The sequence below is a fragment of the Hyla sarda genome, chromosome 8 (genome assembly GCF_029499605.1).
Source record: "Hyla sarda isolate aHylSar1 chromosome 8, aHylSar1.hap1, whole genome shotgun sequence".
Classification (NCBI taxonomy): Eukaryota; Metazoa; Chordata; class Amphibia; order Anura; family Hylidae; genus Hyla; species Hyla sarda.
In genome coordinates, this window is record NC_079196.1 from 221994282 (window position 1) to 222016930 (window position 22649).

A 22649-nucleotide genomic window follows, 5' to 3' on the forward strand; every position below is an offset into this window, starting at 1 on the left:
ATCAGGACACTGACCTCTCCTCCCAATACACAGATATCAGGACACTGACCTCTCCTCCTCCTAATACACAGATATCAGGTCACTGACCTCTCCTCCTAATACACAGATATCAGGACATTGACCTCTCCTCCTAATACACAGATATCAGGACATTGACCTCTCCTCCTAATACACAGATATCAGGTCACTGACCTCTCCTCCTCCTAATACACAGATATCAGGACACTGACCTACTGACCTCTCCTCCTAATACACAGATATCAGGTCACTGACCTCTCCTAATACACAGATATCAGGACATTGACCTCTCCTCCTAATACACAGATATCAGGTCACTGACCTCTCCTACTCCTAATACACAGATATCAGGACACTGACCTACTGACCTCTCCTCCTAATACACAGATATCAGGTCACTGACCTCTCATCCTCCTAATACACAGATATCAAGTCACTGACCTCTCCTCCTCCTAATACACAGATATCAGGACACTGACCTCTCCTCCTCCTAATACACAGATATCAGGACACTGACCTCTCCTCCTCCTAATACACAGATATCAGGACACTGACCTCTCCTCCTCCTAATACACAGATATCAGGACACTGACCTCTCCTCCTAATACACAGATATCAGGACACTGACCTCTCCTTCTCCTAATACACAGATATCAGGACACTGACCTCTCCTTCTCCTAATACACAGATATCAGGACACTGACCTCTCCTCCTAATACACAGATATCAGGACACTGACCTCTTCTCCTAATACACACTGACCTCTCCTCCTAATACACAGATATCAGGACACTGACCTCTCCTCCTAATACACAGCTATCAGGACACTGACCTCTCCTCCTAATACACAGATATCAGGACACTGACCTCTCCTCCTAATACACAGCTATCAGGACACTGACCTCTCCTTCTCCTAATACACAGATATCAGGACACTGACCTCTCCTTCTCCTAATACACACTGACCTCTCCTCCTAATACACAGATATCAGGACACTGACCTCTCCTCCTCCTAATACACAGATATCAGGACACTGACCTCTCCTCCTAATACACAGATATCAGGACACTGACCTCTCCTCTACTTACTATACAGGGATACTATAAATTCTTCTGAAAAATAACCTTATTTTCCTGTTAAGCATGTTCTAAAAGTGCCATGATGGTACATTCCAGTGATGGTACATTCCAGTGATGGTGCATTCCAGTGATGGTACATTCCAGTGATGGTACATTCCAGTGATGGTACATTCCGGGCTGTCAGTCATACATGCCCCTGTCTGTATCCTGGAGCTCATCTATTTTGATGACATCATCATCCAGCCACACACTACCCTGCTACATAACCTGTGACCTGACCACTCCCATTAGAATATTGTTATGGACACCTGATTTCATCATCCAATCACAGACTGACCAATCACAGACTGACCAATCAGGACTGACCAATCAGGACCCATCACTTACCTTCTCATCTGATCACCCCAATACATAGAACCAGTAGAGAGTTATCACACATTGCACTGACTGCAGCATGATTTTGTGTGATTCCCCCTTTACAGGAAGTTGTGTTGTCCTCACATTGTCAGCGTGGTTTTGTCTCAGCAGCTCCCATTTGCTTCCTCTCACCTGACAGGAAGTTGTGTTGTCCTCTCATAGTCAGCGTGGTGTTGTCTCAGCTGATCCCGTTTCCTTCCTCTCACCTGACAGGAAGTTATGTAGCCCTTTCATTATCATTGTGGTGTTGCCTCAGCTACCTCCATTTCCTTCCTCTCACCTGACAGGAAGTTATATAGTTCTCTCATTATGAGTGTGGTGTTGTCACAGCAGCTCCCGTTTCCTTCCTCTCACCTGACAGGAAGTTATTTAGTCCTCTCATTATCAGTGTGGTGTTGTCTCAGCAGCTCCTTGTTTGTCCCTCTCTTCTGACAGGAAGTTGTGTAGTCCTCTCATTGTCACTGTGGCGTTGTCTTTGCAGCTCCCCCCTCCTCCCTCTCTCTTGAACCACTACATCATCCTCCGTGTGTCATGAAGAGTGTCTGGATCTTGTTTCTGAGCTCTAGCCCCGCCCCTGAGTGATGTCATCACCCCTGATCAGCCCTTACAGCTATATCATCATCTCCCTGTCTTACACAAATATACATCTTTATTCTGACATTTAGGGAAGAATGAGGTGTAATTAGAACATGCAGCCTTGTGCTGAACATTGTCACAGACAGAGGAGCAGACAAGGAGTGCATAGCAGGTGCTGCAGTCTCACTGATTGTGCCATAGTCTGCTGTAAAATGGGATGTTTTGCAACAGCTCTGGAAAGAGGGCTATGGCAGGGGAGTAGGCAGAAGACTGTGATGAAGAGCTGAGGGTAAGCAATGCATGCTGGGAATTTTAGCACCGAACAACTGTTCATCCAGCAAGTAGTCTTGGGATTGACAACAACCAAATGAAGAAGCAGAATACCCCCACACTTTGGGGGCGCTGTTCTACCAAACCGAGACACGAAAGTCCCCTCAGACCAAAATTCTGTATTTTCCTGTAACGGATTTTGGCTCCCTCACGTGGATCCTTCATCAGGTGTCCAGGAAGTAGTGAGAGGACATTGTAGAGGAGCGGATTGCATACCCTCTGGAGCAGGGACAGGTAAACAGTCCTATATGCTCTGTCGCATTTATATTGTGTTTACCTGGGGACGTATCACATACCGTCATCCTGTCATTTCTCTCTGAATCGATCTCATCGACTTACAGCTGTTGCAAAACTACAACTCCCAGCATGCCCGGACAGCCGACGGCTGTCCGGGCATGCTGGAAGTTGTAGTTTTGCAACAGATGAGGTTCACAGTTTGGTGACCATTGCCATAGCGTGGACATTTAGGGCAGCCACTTCCATAGGTTTTCCCCCAATCTTATCCTCGCACCCTACAGCCATGATTGACCCTGATGAAGAGCTATCTCAGCTTGAAACCCGTCAGAGTTTCTTTTCCTGTTTACAGACATGTCTAAGGAGGTTCCCTTTTATTTTAACCATGATATCTTTAAAAAAGAACTCCAGGCAAAATTTACTTATCCCGTATCCACAGGTGCACAGGGACCCCCGCAATCTCCAGAATGGGACCCCGACTGTCAATGAGGAGCACGTGTTGTCCACCGGTGCTGTACTCGGGTCTCTTCGGCACTACCATAGACATGGCACGCACGTTCTCCTCACTGAGAGCCACGTCTCGTTCTGGAGATCGCGGGGGTCCAACTGCTGGATAGGGGATATACGTCTTGGCTGGAGTTCTCCTTTAAAGTCTTTCTTTTTAAATTGTCCGGGGAGCTGGATCACGCATTTTGGGATTTTTTTTGCTTCATAGCGAATATAGCCGTCCCCTTCTCATAAATTTGGATTCTAAGTAACAAACAGGACAGAAACGGGAGCAGTGTATGCACTCGACGGGTTTTGCGCTCAGTTGCACTTCGTCATGGGCACACCATGATTAAACTATACTGAGCGTTAAATGGACCTTGGAGCCGGACAGCTGTATGTCTGTATGTGCTTGTTTGAAGCTGGGGGGTGGGGGGGGGGGATGGGTTGCCGCTTATCTCTTGAGAAATAGAGAAGACATCTTGCCGCCTTGCAAGAAATAACCAAGTGTTGAACGTTAAAGGGGTACTCCCCTGGAAAAACATTTTTTTTTTAAATCAACTGGTGCCAGAAAGTTAAACAGATTTGAAAATGACTTCTATTTAAAAAAAAATCTTAATCCTTCCTGTACTTATCAGCTGCTGTATGCTCCACAGGAAGTTCTCTTCTTTTTGAATTTCCTTTCTGTCTGACCACAGTGCTCTCTGCTGACACCTCTGTCCATTTTAGGAACTGTCCAGAGCAGGAGAGGTTTGCTATGAGGATTTGCTCCTGCTCTGGACAGTTTCTAAAATGGACAGAGGTGTCAGCAGAGAGCACTGTGGTCAGACAGAAAGGAAATTCAAAAAGAAGAGCACTTCCTGTGGAGCATCCAGCAGCTGATAAGTACTGGAAGGATTAAGATTTTTTAATAGAAGTCATTTACAAATCTGTTTAACTTTCTGGCACCAGTTGATTTATAAAAGAAAAAAAAAATGTTTTCCAGGGGAGTACCCCTTTAAGCCTCGGCAGTATTGAGTCCCCTGGCGGAGGAAGGGGGGGGGGGGGGGAGGTTGGAAACAGCAGCGAGGCGCCACTATGGCATCATGGGAGATTGGATTCGGCTCCGCTCTGACCTCATGTCCCCTTTTCATTCATGGCTTTGTCTCCATTGAGCCCTGAGCGCAGGAAGAGTGTCTTTACCATAAAACGCGCCGGCTGTCAGCTCTTCCTCATTTGCAATGACTAAGTACGCGGCCGCCTCGCTCGGCGCTCTCCTGGGGACATATTCACATACCGCCATCCTGTCATTTCTCTCCGAATCGATCTCATCGACTTACAGCTGTTGCAAAACTACAACTCCCAGCATGCCCGGACAGCCAACGGCTGTCCGGGCATGCTGGGAGTTGTAGTTTTGCAACAGATGAGGTTCACAGTTTGGTGACCATTGCCATAGCGTGGACCTTTTAGGGCAGCCACTTCCATTCTCTGATTTTAGGGGGCGCTCTCTCCCCCCCCCCATTCTTTTTAGGACATTGTAGATAGCCTCCTCTTGCTTCAGTGATGCTGGGAGTTGTAGTATTGCAACCGCAATTGGAGAACCACTGCTTTAGCGAAACCCTTCCCCTATTGAAGGCAGTAGACATGGAAGATGCCCAAGTTTTGAGGGAGCCACTCCCATCCTCTGATTTGAAGAGGTGTCAAAGGCTTTTTGGGCATGCTGGGATTGTAGTTCTGCAACAGCTGAAGGTCCACAGTTTGGAGACCACTGCTATAGCGTAACTTTTCCCCTATAAAAGGCTGTAGACAGGGAATATGCCCATTGAGGTGCCCAGGCTTTGGGGTAGCCACTTCGATCCTTAGATATAAGCTGGCTCCAAAGGCTTTTTGGGCATGCTGGGAGTTCTAGTTCTACAACAGCTGAAGGTGCACAGTTTGTAGACCACAGCTATAGTGTAACTCTTCCCCTATAGAAGCCTGTGGACATGTAAGGTGCCCACTGACTTGCCCAGGATTTGGGGGAAACTACTTCTGTCCTCTGATTTAAGGGGGCGCTCTTTGCTCCCACTCTTTTTTAGGAGGCAGTGTTGTTTTAGGACACTGTATGTAGCATCCTCCTAATCCAGTTATGCTGGAAGTTACCGTTTTGCAACAGCTGGAGGGCCACAGTTTGTAGACCACAGCTTTAAAGGGGCACTTTAAAGAGGAAATTATTTTCTTTTTGGAACACAGAGCTCTCTGTTGACATCATGACCACAGTGCTCTCTGCTGACACTATTGTCCATTTTAGGAACTGTCCAGAGCAGCATATGTTTGCTATGGGGATTTTCTCCTACTCTGGACAGTTCCTAAAATGAGGTCAGGAGGGAGCACTGTGCTCATTATGTCAGCAGAGAGCTCTGTGTTCATGATGTCAGCAGAGAGCTCTGTGTTCATGATGTCAGCAGAGAGCTCTGTGTTCCAAAAATAAAATAATTTCCTCTGTAGTATTCAGCAGCTAATAAGTACTGGAAGGATTAAGATTTTTTAATAGAAATAATTTACAAATCTGTTTAACTTTCTGCCACCAGTTGATTTAAAAAAAATAAATAATGTTATTTAATTTCCCCCCTATGGCTTTTAATGTCTTAAATAATCATAATATTTCCTTCTAGTGGATTCTAATACATCCCTAAGGCTTCTTGATTAAATCCTGTACAAAACAAATAAAAATAATAATAATAGTAATAAAGATTTATAAATATACTGTAGCTGCCACTTTAAGAGATGTGACACGGTATGGAAGACACGCCCACATTACTCCCAACCATAATGCAGTGTTCTACTGCAAAGCATCATGGTCCTAGATTTATACGGATCTTATTTAATTTGAAATAGAATCTCATATACTTTGTTGCTGTTTCCATCCATGTAGTAATGTAGCGAGAGTTAACGTGTCCTTTGAGGGTCATTGGTGAATGTATACAGCTTTCTATCCATTATGTCCGTATTCACATTATAAGGAATATTCTAAGTATATGAGGCCTTGTCACCAGCTGCAGTCATAAGGGCTGTAACCCAGGTGTGGACCGATGTCTGCGGTGACTACAGCCTCATAACAAAGGCAGAAACGCTCAATAAAAGAGCAATAAATACTGCACAGAGGCTTTAGTATTGGTCATAAATATCTCATGGTTATTTAATGAGCAAAGAGACAAATACAACAAATATTGTCCGACCCATCATCCCTTACATCTAATTCTCATCTAGAAATCCTAACTACATTAATACTATGTACAAGAATATAACTACTATAATACTGCCTCCTATGTACAAGAATATAACTACTATAATACTGCTCCTATATACAAGAATATATCTACTATAATACTGCTCCTATATACAAGAATATAACTACTATAATACTGCTCCTATATACAAGAATATAACTACTATAATACTGCTCCTATATACAAGAATATAACTACTATAATACTGCTCCTATATACAAGAATACAACTACTATAATACTGCTCCTATATACAAGAATATAACTACTATAATACTGCCTCCTATATACAAGAATATAACTACTATAATACTGCTCCTATATACAAGAATATAACTACTATAATACTGCCTCCTATATACAAGAATATATCTACTATAATACTGCTCCTATATACAAGAATATAACTACTATAATACTGCTCCTATATACAAGAATATATCTACTATAATACTGCTCCTATATACAAGAATATAACTACTATAATACTGCCCCCTATGTACAAGAATATAACTACTATAATACTGCTCCTATATACAAGAATATAACTACTATAATACTGCTCCTATATACAAGAATATATCTACTATAATACTGCTCCTATATACAAGAATATAACTACTATAATACTGCCTCCTATGTACAAGAATATAACTACTATAATACTGCCTCCTATGTACAAGAATATAACTACTATAATACTGCTCCTATATACAAGAATATAACTACTATAATACTACCCCTATATACAAGAATATAACTACTATAATACTGCTCCTATATACAAGAATATAACTACTATAATACTGCTCCTATATACAAGAATAAAACTACTATAATACTGCTCCTATATACAAGAATATAACTACTATAATACTGCTCCTATATACAAGAATATAACTACTATAATACTTCTCCTATATACAAGAATATAACTACTATAATACTGCCTCCTATATACAAGAATATAACTAATATAATACTGCTCCTATATACAAGAATATAACTACTATAATACTGCCCCTATATACAAGAATATAACTACTATAATACTGTCTCCTATATACAAGAATATAACTACTATAATACTGCTCCTATATACAAGAATATAACTACTAGAATACTGCTCCTATATACAAGAATATAACTACTATAATACTGCTCCTATATACAAGAATATGACTACTATAATACTCCTCCTATATACAAGAATATAACTACTATAATACTGCCTCCTATATACAAGAATATAACTACTATAATACTGCTCCTATATACAAGAATATAACTACTTTAATATTGCCTCCTATATACAAGAATATAACTACTATAATACTGCTCCCTATATATAAGAATATAACTACTATAATACTTCTCCTATATACAAGAATATAACTACTATAATACTGCTCCTATATACAAGAATATAACTACTATAATACTGCTCCTATATACAAGAATATAACTACTAGAATACTGCTCCTTTATACAAGAATATAACTACTATAATACTGCCCCTATAAACAAGAATATAACTACTATAATACTGCTCCTATATACAAGAATATAACTACTATAATACTGCTTCTATATACAAGAATATAACTACTATAATACTGCTCCTTTATACAAGAATATAACTACTATAATACTGCTCCTATATACAAGAATATAACTGCTATAATACTGCTCCTATATACAAGAATATAACTACTATAATACTGCTCCTATATACAAGAATATAACTATTATAATACTGCTCCTATATACAAGAATATAACTACTATAATACTGCTCCTATATACAAGAATATAACTACTATAATACTGCTCCTATATACAAGAATATAACTACTATAATACTGCTCCTATATACAAGAATATAACTACTATAATACTGCTCCTATATACAAGAATATAACTACTATAATACTGCCTCCTATATACTAGAATATAACTACTATAATACTGCTCCTATATACAAGAATATGACTACTATAATACTGCTCCTATATACAAGAATATAACTACTATAATACTGCTCCTATATACAAGAATATATCTACTATAATACTGCCTTAGAGTAGAAGTAATCCATAAACTTGTAGGAGGAGAGTATCGGCTGCTGACGTGGTTCCTGTGTGTCGCTCCGTACAGCTGCCGATCCCTGTGATGCTCGTGTAGGTGCCGATAATTTTGCAGCCATTGAGAACATTTTAATAGCGATCACTTATGGTAGGAAGAAAGTCACAATGCGATGGAAGCGCCCGTCCCCCCCTCCACCATCGCTCTAAGTGGTTTCATCCTACTGACAAAAATGTATGACAGCACGGTGCTAATGGAGGACAGGGGGGGGTGGGGCAACGAGGATGTTTATAGCAGTTGCTAGGCAACCACCGCCTAAATTATAGGCCCCCAGATGCTGTCCGTGGAGGCCGCTCGACATCTTGGTCAGAAGAAAAGATGATAAAAATTTCTTCCCTTGCTTTTTTTTTTTTTTATTGACTTTTTTATTGGCGTTATCGCTGACACATTGCGACGAGCTCTTCACCTGAAGCTGGACATGACCAGGATTAGATATACTGTATGAGGAAAGTTTCCATTCACTGACAGCAAGCAGCCAGGAATTCAAACTGATTATAATAAGAATGTTGGGGAAGTTTTCATTGTCGCAATATTTGCCTCTAAGATAGTGTTTCCAATCCAGGGTGTCTCCAGCTGTTGCAAAACTACAACTCCTGGCAGCCAGTGGCTGTCCGGGCATGCTGGGAGTTGTAGTTTTGCAATTGAGTTTTGGGAAGCACAACTCTTCCCCTATAGGAGGCAGTGCACATGTAAGATGCCCATAGAGGTGCCCAGACTTTTCTTTTTTTACATATATTGGAGTAGTGTTTCCTATCTAGGGTGCCTCCAGCTGTTGAAAACTACAACTCCATTATGATATAGGAAGGTGGACAGTATCACACATGATTAGCTTAGATACAGAGGCTATGACAGTATCAGTGTCTAGAGCAGTGTTTCCCAACCAGGGGGCCTCCAGCTGTTGCAAAACTACAACTCCCAGCATGCCCGGACAGCCAAAGGCTGTCCGGGCATGCTGGGAATTGTAGTTTTGCAACAGCTGGAGGCACCCTGGATGGGAAACACTACTCCAATATATGGAGAGAAAAAAAAATGCTCAATTCTTCATTAAAAATTAATGTGGACTGAGCCTAAAGTATTGGCCCCCAGGAAATGGGAACAATTAAAGGGTGACCTTTAACCCTTTACTGACAAAGTGACAAACAAGCACGTGACCCTCTAGGAGACATTGTAAATGTGGGAACTCTTCCACTCAAGAGCTGGTCCTGCAGGACTCCTGCTAATGGGAATGGTGTTTCTGCGGTGAAAAAAAGTGCAGGAACTCAGTTCCCACACGTTCCTGCAGGACTTAAAGGGGTATTCCAGGCCAAAACTTTGTTTTTTTATATATATTAACTGGCTCCGGAAAGTTAAACAGATTTGTAAATTACTTCTATTAAAAAAAACTTAATCCTTCCAATAGTTATTAGCTTCTGAAGTTGAGTTGCTGTTTTCTGTCTAACTGCTTTCTGATGACTCACGTCCCGGGAGCTGTGCAGCTCCTATGGGGATATTTTCCCATCATGCACAGCTCCCTGGACATAACATCATCATTGAGCAGTTAACTTCAGAAGCTAATAACTATTGGAAGGATTAAGATTTTTTAACAGAAGTAATTTACAAATCTGTTTATCTTTCCGGAGCCAGTTCATATATATATATATATATATATATATATATATATATATATATATATATATATAAAAGTCTTTGCCTGGAATACCCCTTTAAGCTCTGGTTGTGTCCCTTATGAGATTAGAAATTCTAGTTGAAAATATAGGGGGAAAATACATGCAGTACCAGTTATGGCCACATGTTAGTTGGCGCTGTAGAGTTCTGCCTAGTAAATTTGACATAACTGTGCGGTGTAAATTGTGGGCAGTATCGGTATATACTTGTATTTTTTGCCAAGATAGGCAAACGATGGCTCATTATGTTAATAAATATAGTGAAGTGCATTTCCTCTGGACTTTTCCCCCCAAAATGTACAGGGGAACCCAATAGTAAATATTGTTAATTGTTAATATCTGTAAAGGAATTTATTTTTAATTTGGGGTAAGATGTCTAGCAGCGGAGTACCCCTTTAAGAATAGTAAGATCTTACTAGGATTTAGAAAACACAAAAAATTGCCCATTGATAGAGGAAGGGTGCTACAAAATACCCCAACTGATGCGCCCAAAGGGCTCTGTTACCCCTATTGTCCCCTATCCACTAAAACAGCGGTCTTCAAACTGTGGCCCTCCAGCTGTTGCAAAAACTACAACTCCCAGCATGCCCGGACAGCCTTCGGCTGTCCGGGCATGCTGGGAATTGTAGTTTTGCAACAGCTGGAGGGCCACAGTTTGAAGACCGCTGCACTAAAACATTAGTGCCCCGAATTCATTAGGTGCCCCAAGAATACAGTCATAAGGCACCTAATGAATTCGAATATATGCACAGTGTCGGCTGCCCGGGCATGCTGGGAGCTGTAGTTATGCAACATCTGGAGGTCCACTGTTTGGAGACCACTTCTCCAGAGGTCCATGACGTCGAGGGCCATCCTTATAGCTTGAAAGAATGTCACCGCCTCTCGGGATTTCGGGACCAGAGATAAGTCTTTATGAAATTGTCAATATGAGATAACTACTAGCCCGTTCCCTGCCAAGTGCCCTTCCTGGGACCTAGAGGGTTCAATACGGAACTAATCTCATTGCGACCATTACCCAGAGTTCATTGTCACCGACCCAACAGATCAGGTCGAATGACAAAATAAAGGCATTGGACGTAAATAGCAAAATAGGGCTGGTACCTGGCACTGCTGCTCAGTTCTATGAGTGGGGTTGAACTGCAATACCCCCGTACAACCAGGAGACAGATGGGGCGCTGTTTTTGGAAGGAAGCAGCTGTGTTTTTCTAATCTTGCAGTGCCAATAAGTTAGTGCCTCAGTATAAGGGTATGATCACCATTGACGGCTATGCAGTACTCACAGACTTCCACGCAAAGAATGAACATGTTCTTTCTTTGCGCGGAACAATTTCAGCTGCGGAATTGTCCGCCGCTGAAATTCCGCAGTGTGAACGGGTCTCACGGAAGACTTATTCTCACTGATGCTATTGCTAACGTTCACTGTTCGGAAGAATTCCACTCACGGAATTCTGCTAGAATTCCGCAGTGTGAACATACCCTAAGACACAAAGCTATGGGAGCAGACTCCATCTTTACCTCGGGTGCAGGAATGTCTACTTATGGCCCATACGACCAGGAGCCAGACGTGGCAGTGTTTAAAAAAAATAAATAAAAAGCAGCAATTTATTTCTAATCTTTCCGTAGCAGTTCAAAGTGGAGGGGCATGTTCATGGTGGGGTTGCCCACAAGCCAGTGCCCCAGTATTTAGATACAGGACCAGGGGAGCAGACCGAATCTTTACCCTGAGTGTAAGAACTGCTATCTATGGCCCAGACAACCAGGAGCCAGGCTTGTCACTGATTTTGAAAGAAAGCAGCCATGTTTTTCTAATCTTTCCAGAGCAGTTTAGGTGAAGGGGGATGTTCATGGATTGGTACCAATAAGCCAGTGCCCTATTACTTAGACACAGGGCTAAGGGAACAGCTTGAATTGCAGGAACGTCTAGCTATGGCCCATACGACCAGGAGACAGACGTAGCAGTGTTTTTTTTTGTTTTTTTTTTAAAGCAGCCATGTTTTTCTAATCTTTCCAGAGCAGTTCTAGCTGGAGAGGCATATTCCTGGAGGGGTGCCCAAAATCCAGTGCCCCAGGGCTGGGGGAACAGACTGAATTGTAGGAAGACAGAAAAGGAGAGGGCACACTAAAAGGTGTCTTCACCTGTATGGGATGTGCAGCGTGGTCTCGGCGACCTATTCCAATGCACATACAATAGATAAAGTATCGGTAAATCAAATGAAAAAGAGCACGTATGTGCGCTCACCGCTCGGCAGAGGTAGACGTGTACTGGGGTCCGGTTCACGAGACGCTGGATCTCAGCATCGGCGCAGTAGTGGATGGCGCTCGGAGGCAATGCCGGCAGTTTCGCACGTAGGTGCGTGCTTCTTCCGGCCTCCTACGTGCGAAACTGCCGGCGTTGCCTCCGAACACCATCCACCTGCGCCGATGCTGAGATCCAGCGTCTCGTGAACCGGACCCCAGTACACGTCTACCTCTGCCGAGCGGTGAGCGCACATACGTGCTCTTTTTCATTTGAATTGTAGGATTGATTATCTATGGCCCATACGACCAGGAGCCAGACGTTGCAGTGTTTTTTTTTTTTTTTTTAAAGCAGCCATGTTTTTCTAATCTTTCCAGAGAAGTTCTAGCTGGAGAGGCATATTCCTGGAGGGGTGCCCAAAATTCAGTGCCCCAGTATTTAGATACAGGGCTGGGGGAACAGACTGAATTGTAGGATTGCCTATCTATGGCCCATACGACCAGGAGCCAGGCTCGTCACTGTTTATGAAAGAAAGCAGCCATGTTCCAGAGTAGTTAAAGCCGGCGGGGCATGTTCATGGAGGGGTGCCCACATGCCAGTGGCCTAATATTTAGATACAGGGCTAGGGGAGCAGACTAAATCTTTACCCCAGGTGAAGGAACGCCGATCTATGACCCGCTGTGTAGGACGTGGTCCTGCCTACACCTTCCTATCATCTGGTCCAGTACTGAGTGAACGGTGTGAATGATAATGGAGCCCGGCGCGTGACATATGTAAAGACGGCAGCAAGCGTTACGCTGGGAAACATTTCTCAGAATAGGATGGAGCGGTGCCAGCTACCCCCAACCCTCCTGAGGAGAAGGCACCATCTCCACCCGGGCATCGCTCTTGCATCATCCGTCCTATTCTGGTCTCCTATTCCCACATGGTGTTTTCACTGCCACATTCATCTCTGCCTTCCTGCTCTCCTCCCACCTCTTCCTCTCCGCTGACAGTCCACCATCTTCTCTCGGAAGAGACGCCCCCACACATTCATGCTCCTGGTGCAGGGTGGGCGACGCTGCCGTGAATAATGGCTCAGCAGGGAACCGGCCGCTACTACTGCGATGACAGAATCCATAACCTATGATATAGGGAGGTGGACAGTATCACACATGATGGGCTTAGATACAGCGGCTACGACTGCAATGACAGAATCCATACACTATATTATAGGGAGGTGGACAGTATCACACATGATGGTCTTAGATACAGCGGCTACGACTGCTGTGACAGAATGCATACACTATAATATAGGGAGGTGGACAGTATCACACATGATGAGCTTAGATACAGCCACTACGACTGCAATGACAGAATCCATAACCTATGATATAGGGAGGTGGACAGTATCACACATGATGGGCTTAGATACAGCGGCTACGACTGCTGTGACAGAATCCATACACTATATTATAGGGAGGTGGACAGTATCACACATGATGGTCTTAGATACAGCGGCTACGACTGCGATGACAGAATCCATACACTATAATATAGGGAGGTGGACAGTATCACACATGATGGGCTTAGATACAGCGGCTACGACTGCTGTGACAGAATCCATACACTATAATATAGGGAGGTGGACAGTATCACACATGATGGGCTTAGATACAGCGGCTACGACTGCGATGACAGAATCCATACACTATAATATAGGGAGGTGGACAGTATCACACATGATGGTCTTAGATACAGCAGCTACGACTGCGATGACAGAATCCATACACTATAATATAGGGAGGTGGACAGTATCACACATGATGGGCTTAGATACAGCGGCTACGACTGCTGTGACAGAATCCATACACTATAATATAGGGAGGTGGACAGTATCACACATGATGGGCTTAGATACAGCGGCTACGACTGCGATGACAGAATCCATACACTATAATATAGGGAGGTGGACAGTATCACACATGATGGTCTTAGATACAGCGGCTACGACTGCGATGACAGAATCCATACACTATAATATAGGGAGGTGGACAGTATCACACATGATGGGCTTAGATACAGCCACTACGACTGCTATGACAGAATCCATACACTATAATATAGGGAGGTGGACAGTATCACACATGATGGGCTTAGATACAGTGGCTACGACTGCTGTGACAGAATCCATACACTATAATATAGGGAGGTGGACAGTATCACACATGATGGGCTTAGATACAGCGGCTATGACTGCGATGACAGTGTCAGAGAGGCTGAGACCAAACACTATGATATAGGGAGGTGGACAGTATCACACATGATGGGCTTAGATACAGCGGCTACGACTGCGATGACTATATCAGAGAGGCTGAGACCAAACACTATGATACAGGGATATGGACAGTATCACACATGATGGGCTTAGATACAGCGACTACGATGACAATGTCAGAGAGGCTGAGAGCAAACATTATGATATAGGGAGATGGACAGTATCACACATGATGTGCTTAGATACAGCCACATAAGAGATAGTATCACACAGGAGAGACTTAGATACATTGGTCATTGCAGGTAGTGTCACACATGATGGGCTTAGATAAAGCGGCTTAGCATGTGGTATTATACATGATGGGCTTAGATACAACGGCTTAGCATGTGGTATTATACACGATGGGCTTATATACAGCAGCTTAGCATGTGGTATTATACATGATTAGCTTAGATACAATGATTTAGCATGTAGTATTATATATGACAGGCTTAGATACAGGTGCTTAGCATGTGGTATTATACATGAAAGACTTAGATACAGCGGCTTAGCATGTGGTATTATACATGATGGGCTTAGATACAGCGGCTTAGAATGTGGTATTATACATGAAAGGCTTAGATACAGCGGCTTAGCATGTGGTATTATACATGATGGGCTTAGATACAGCAGTTTAGCAGGCAAGGAACCAATGATATGAGGCTTCACCTCCTAGGCCCCAGGATAGGCAGATGTGTCGGCTGAGAGTGCCGTATGGTAAACTGTAGTGATGAGAGGGTTAACCCAGAACATCTGCTTTACGGCCCTTTATGAATAGCGCTCACACGTCTGTATTAGAGCGTGTAAATAATATAACCTGTCTGGAGGTAGCGGTATCGATCCGCCATCTCGCTGCTCCATGACTGACTGAAAATAGCCGCCATCCTCACGGCGCAGTCATCTTTTTATTTTTTACGACCACTTTTAAAAATGGCCGCTCCCCTTTCAGTCAATGTATTTATATCATTGTCTTGTTTTGGTTTTATGATAGGCTTAGATACTGCATCTTAGCATATAGTATCAAGCATGATAGGCTTAGATACAGCGGCTTGGCATATGGTGTCACACATGATAAGCTGAGATACAGTGGTTTTAGCAGAGAGTATCACACGTGATAGGCTTAGATACAGCAGCTTAGCAGATAGTATCATATGCTTAGATACAGCGGTTTAGCAAGTGGTGTCACACACGATAGGCTTAGAAGCAGCAGCTTAAAGGGTTACTCCGCTACCCAGCGTCCGGAACATTGAGTTCCGAACGCTGTGTGTGGGCTTCCGTGTTAACACCCGCCCCCTCGTGACATCACGGCCTGCCCCCTCAATGAAAGTCTATGGGAAGAGGGCGCGACGGCCATCACACCCCCTCCCATAGACTTGCATTAAGTGGGCGGGACGTGACGTCACATGACGGGGCATGACGTCACGAGGGGGCGGGCGTGAACACGGAAGCCCGCACATAGCGTTCAGAACTCAATGTTCCAGATGCTGTGTAGCGGAGTAACCCTTTAAGAGACAGTATCACAAGTGAGTGCTTAGATACAGCAGCTAAGCAAAGGGTATCACACATCATAGGCTTAGCTACAGTGGCTTAGTTGACAGTAGCACACGTGATTGCCTAGATACAGTGGCTCAGATGACAGTATCACACGTGACAGGTTCGGATACAGCAGCTTAGAGACAGTAACAGACATGCTAGGCTTAGATACAGCAGCTCAGCAGATAGTACCATGCATAAAAGGCTTAGCTACTGCAGCCCAGCAGGCAAAATTATATATGATTGCTTAGATACAGCAGACAGTATGACACATGATAGGAGTAGATACAACAGTTTAACAGGCAGTATCTCAGATTACAGGCTTAGATACACTGGCTCAACAGACAATATCGCCTATTTTAGTTACTGTCAGTATTACACATAATAATCTTAGATACACTGGCCCAGCAGATAATATCACACATGATGGGCTTAGATACAGCAGCTCAGCAGACAGTACCACACACAATAAGCTTAGATACACCAGCTTAAGGGTGCATTCACACCATGTTTTTGCTATACAGTTCCCGTATATGGTTTCAAGTTAAAAACCGTATGGAACCGTATAGCAAACCGTATGCATTGACTTAACATTGTAAACCGTATGTCAAACGCATCATCCGGTTTAGTCCGTTTTGCCTCTTATACAGTTTTGTCAGTTTTTTTTACCCGTACCCAAAACCGTAGTCTACCACGTTTTTTGGTCCAGGTGAAAAACCGTATTAAACAGTATATGTTTTATTTTAACATGGGAGTCAATGGGAACCATAGAGAACTGTATGTGCGTATGCTTCCATCCGGTTTTCACCATGCGGGTTTTGACTTTGCACAGTTTTTTTTTCTTAGAATTCAATCAAACAAGTGAAACTTTATTCAAAATGGAGTGAAAAGTTAAAAACGTATAGGTTTTTTTCTTAAAGAACGGATGCAACCGGACATCATTTTTCAAACCGTATACGGGTTAAAATCTGTACACATGTTTTCGTACAGTTTAGTCCGGTTTTGAGGAATCAGTTTTTCATCAAAAACCTGATACGGGAACTGTACTGCAAAAACGTGGTGTGAACCCGGCGTTACAGACAGTCTGTCAGATAACAGACTTAGGCTGGGTTCACACTACGATTTGTAACTACGGTTCCCGTATATGGCTGGGAGGAGGGGGGCGGGGCATAATCGCGGCGCCCGCACTCATCGTGGTTGACCACGTTTTTGCCTGCGGTCGGGAAACCGCATACGGCCGAAAAAGCAGCCGACCGGAGGCTGCGGTTCACTCCGGTCGGCTCATAGACATACATTAAATACGGTTCCCCTATACGGCCGCGATTAAGCCCCACCCACCCCTCCTCCCAGCCGTATACGGGAACCGTAGTTACAAATCGTAGTGTGAACCCAGCCTTAGATACATGGTACCAATAAAACTACAGATCACAGTGCAAAAAATGAGCCCTTATACGGTTCTGTATATGGAAAAAAGAGTCACAGGGGTCAGAATAGGAACATTTTAAGCAAAAAATTAAAATAAAATTTTTAAAAGTAGTCAAATAAAACAAAACCTATATAAATTGGGTCTCTTTATAATCGTATGGACCTACAGAATAATGATAAGTGGGGACATTTATCCAGAGGAAAAGCTGACCAGTTGCCCATAGCAACCAATCAGATCGCTACTTTCATTTTTCAGAGGCCTTTTTGAAAATGAAAGAAGCGATCTCATTGGTTGCTATGGGCAACAGGTCGACTTTTCCTTTTCACAGGTTTTAATAAACCTCCCCCGATGTGTCATATGTACCAATATATATATATTTTATTATTATTATAATTATATTTTTGTTTTGTTTTGTTTCACTGTAGATTTGGTGGTACAAATGGTGGCGCAAAACACAAGCTCGTATAGGTCTATAGGTGGAAAATGAAAAGTGTTATGGCTATAAGAAGACGAGGAGGAAAAAACAAAAGCAAAAATTTTAAAAATGGGCGTGGTTAGATAGGATTCCTTAATACTCAGTACTCCTGTGGAAAACTTTAAATCAACAGAAAGTTAAACAGATTTGTAAATTACTTCTATTAAAAAAAATCTTAATCCTTCCAGTACTTTTTAGGGGCTGTATACTACAGAGGAAATGCTTTTCTTTTTTGATTTCTCTTCTGTCATGACCACAATGCTCTCTGCTGACCGCTGCTGTCCATTTTAGGAACTGTCCAAAGCAGCATATGTTTGCTATGGGGATTTTCTCCTGCTCTGGACAGTTCCAAAAATGGACAGAGGTGTCAGCAGAGAGCACTGTGGTCGTGACAGAAGAGAAATTCAAAAAGAAAATAATTTTCTCTGTAGTATACAGCCGCTAAGAAGTACTGGAAGGATTAAGATTTTTTTAATAGAAGTAATTTACAAATCTGTTTAACTTTCTGCCACCAGTTGATTTAAAAAAAAAAAAAAAGTTTTCCACCGGAGTACCCCTTTAATGACCAATTGAAGCAATACTAGGGGGCGCAAGTGCGCATGCTAAATCTGTCCCCAAAGTCAGGCAACAAGGAGAGCTGAGCTGGTTCCTTTGGCTCCATAGCAACAGCGCTCCTCCTGTTTCCTTGGAGTCAGGGCTGCAGGGTCACGTGACACATATTGGCTCTGCTGATTGGCTGAGATGTGTTACAGATAGGAAGGGACGTATGTGACCACATGTGTATATAATATATATATATATATATATATATATATATATATATATATATATAAAGGTTGGATTAGTAATAACTACCTGTGACTACAACTCCCAGCATGCTCGGAGTACGGTCATGGATCCACAGGCTGCAGAATATTTCCCTGAACATTACGGTAAGTCAGTGTTTCCCAACCAGGGTGCCTCCAGCTGTTGCAAAACTACAACTCCCAGCATGCCCGGACAGCCGTTGGCTGTCCGGGCATGCTGGGAGTTGTAATTTTGCAACAGCTGGAGGCACCCTGGTTAAGAAGCACTGCAGTAAGCAGCCGTGTGTATATGAAGCGGCATTTCAGCACCATGGAGAGTGAACATCTGGTCGCAGGCTTCTCCCAGCTTTCTGCATCTGTCTGTGTCCCTGCTATACACTTCGGTGGTGGTCTCCAAACTGTGGCCCCCCAGATGTTGCAAAAACTACAACTCCCAGCATGCCGGGACAGCCAATAGCTGTCCGGGCATGCTGGGAGTTGTAGTTTTGCGGCATCTAGCCATTCACAATTTGAAAACCCCTGCTCTAGCATTATAGGGGTTCTTCTGGGATTTTAAAGGGCCACTCCAGCCATGGCCGATATTAATACGACTGACGTCGGGGATCATTCTTGAGTCATGTGGTTATGATATTTGAGAAATTTGGTTTTACGAAATTCATATTTGATTGTTCTAAAACACAGATTTCATATTCTCTTTACTGTGGGAGGAGCTTAGTTCTGTGCTCTTCATCGCCCCCTATTGTCTCAGACACAGATTTCCTATTTATACTGTGGGAGGAGCTTAGTTCTGTGCTCTTCACCGCCACCTGCTGTCTCAGACACAGATTTTATATATTCTTTCCTGTGGGAGGAGCTTAGTTCTGTGCTCTTCATCGCCCCCTGCTGTCTCAGACACAGATTTCCTATTTTCTTTACTGTGGGAGGAGCTTAATTCTGTGCTCTTCATCGCCCCCTGCTGTCTCAGACACAGATTTCATATCTTTTCTGTGGGAGGAGCTTAGTTCTGTGCTCTTCATCGCCCCCTGCAGTCTCAGACACAGATTTCATATATGTTTTCCTGTGGGAGGAGCTTAGTTCTGTGCTCTTCACTGCCCCCTGCTGTCTCAGACACAGATTTCATATTTTTACTGTGGGAGGAGCTTAGCTCTGTGCTCTTCATCACCCCCTGTTGTCTCAGACACAGATTTCATATTTATACTGTGGGAGGAGCTTAGTTCTGTGCTCTTCACCGCCACCTGCTGTCTCAGACACAGATTTCATATCTTTTCTGTGGGAGGAGCTTAGTTCTGTGCTCTTCATCGCCCCCTGCAGTCTCAGACACAGATTTCATATATTTTTTCCTGTGGGAGGAGCTTAGTTCTGTGCTCTTCATCGCCCCCTGCAGTCTCAGACACAGATTTAATATTTTTACTGTGGGAGGAGCTTAGTTCTGTGCTCTTCACCACCCCCTGCTGTCTCAGACACAGATTTCATATTTTTACTGTGGGAGGAGCTTAGTTCTGTGCTCTTCATCGCCCCCTGCTGTTTCAGACACAGATTTCATATGTTCTTTCCTGTGGGAGGAGCTTAGTTCTGTGCTCTTCATCGCCCCCTGCTGTCTCAGACACAGATTTCATATTTTCTTTCCTGTGGGAGGAGCTTAGTTCTGTGCTCTTCACTGCCCCCTGCTGTCTCAGACACAGATTTCATATGTTCTTTCCTGTGGGAGGAGCTTAGTTCTGTGCTCTTCATCGCCCCCTGCTGTGTAATGCACTCAATTATATTGCGATTTTATTGGTATTGTCTTGAATCTGACCAGTTTCTTCTGTTTCTTTTCCTTGTAGCGAGTTGAAATCATGTCGAATACAACAAACGGAGACACCAAGGCCCAATGCTTGCCGAGGAACGGGCTAGTGAAGATCCCTGGTCCCACCAATGGACTGGGCTCCGCCAGCATAACCAAAGGGACACCGGCCGTCAAGAACCGTATCTGCCAGCCGCCCTCCGTGCCATCCATACTAAGTCAAGCCTTCCCCAAGCACCAAGAGCATGTCCCCCCTTCAGTGTTACCGATCCTGCCGCCTCCCCCCACCCACAATATCCCCCTGGGCCATAGCCCTGGAGAAGACAACCCACCCGTACCCTGTGGGCCCTCGCTGGACAGAGTGCAGGGTCAGGGGATGGATTGTCACCTGGCCCTGGAGGAGAAGATCCTGAACCGGCTTTTCTGTTATTTCTCGGCTTGTGAGAAGTGTGTTCTTGCGCAGGTCTGCAAGACGTGGAGGAGGGTCCTGTACCAACCAAGGTTCTGGGTGAGCCTGATGCCGGTCCTACATGCCAAGGAACTGTACAATATCCTGCCCACCGGGGACAAGGAGTTTGTCAATCTGCAGGGATTCGCTGTGCGCGGTTTCGATTCCTTCTGTTTGGTTGGAGTATCGGATCTGGATATCTGTGAATTTATTGACAACTACCCCTTGTCTAAGAAGGGGGTGAAGTCTGTGAGCCTGAAGAGGTCAACAATCACAGATGCTGGCTTAGAGGTAAGGAAGAATACTGCCCCCTATGTACAAGAATACAGTGGGGCAGAAAAGCATTTAGTCAGCCACCAATTGTACAAGTTCTCCCCCTTATAAAGATGAGAGGCTGTAATTATCATCATCGTCATAACCTCAACTATGAGACAGAATGAGAAAAAAATCCATAAAATCACATTGTCTGATTTTTAAAGAATTTATTTGCAACTTATGGTGGAAAATAATTATTTGGTCAATAAGAAAAGTTCATCTCAATACTTTGTTATATCCCCTTTGTTGGCAATGACAGAGGTCACATGTTTTCTGTCTTCACAAGGTTTTCACACACTGTTGCTGGTATTTTGGCCTATTCCTCCATGCAGATCTCCTCTAGAGCAGTGATGTTTTGGGGCTGTCGCTGGGCAATATGGACTTCCACCTTCCTCCAAAGGTTTTCTATGGGGTTGAGATCTGGAGACTGGCTAGGCCACTCCAGGACCTTGAAATGCTTCTTGAAGCCACTCCTTCATTGCCTGGGCGGTGTGTTTGAGATCATTGTCATGCTGAAAGCCACGTTTTATCTTCAATGCTCTTGCTGATGGAAGGAGGTTTTCACTCAAAATATCACGATACAATCTTTCCTTTACACAGATCAGTTGTCCTGGTCCCTTGGCAGAAAACAGCCCCAAAACATGATGTTCCCACCCCCCATGCTTCACAGTAGGTATGGTGTTCTTTGGATGCAACTCAGCATTCTTTCTCCTCCAAACACGACGAGTTAAGTTTTTACCAAAAAGTTCTACTTTGGTTTCATCTGACCATATGACATTCTCCCAATCATCTTCTGGATCATCCAAATGCTCTCTAGCAAACTTCAGACGGGCCAAGACATGTACTGGCTTAAGCAGAGGGGAACACGTCTGGCACTGCATGATTTGAGCCCCTGGTGGCGTAGTGTGTTACTGATGGTTGCCTTTGTTACTTTGGTCCCAGCTCTCTGCAGGTCATTCACTAGATCCCCCTGTGTGGTTTTGGGATTTTTGCTCACCGTACTCATGATCATTTTGACACCAATGGGTGAGATCTTGCATGGAGCCCCAGATCGAGTGAGATTATCAGTGCTCTTGTAGGTCTTCCATTTTCTAATAATTGCCCCCACAGTTGATTACTTCCCACCAAGCTGCTT

At 43.6% G+C, this 22649-nt stretch overlaps 1 protein-coding gene across 2 annotated transcripts in view; it reads left to right on the top strand.

The window, feature by feature from the left end:
* The window catches only part of FBXL16 (F-box and leucine rich repeat protein 16), a 54475-nt gene that overhangs the window by 20943 nt on the left and 10883 nt on the right, over nt 1-22649 (top strand). The window contains exons 1-2 of one of the 2 annotated variants that reach the window (XM_056534901.1): nt 1943-2655; nt 20792-21490. In XM_056534901.1, the coding sequence (XP_056390876.1) occupies nt 20804-21490 (687 nt within the window). In that variant the 5' untranslated portion in view covers nt 1943-2655; nt 20792-20803. Of the gene's footprint in view, nt 1-1942; nt 2656-20791; nt 21491-22649 lie in introns of those variants that run through there. The other variant, XM_056534900.1, reaches the window with a different exon arrangement.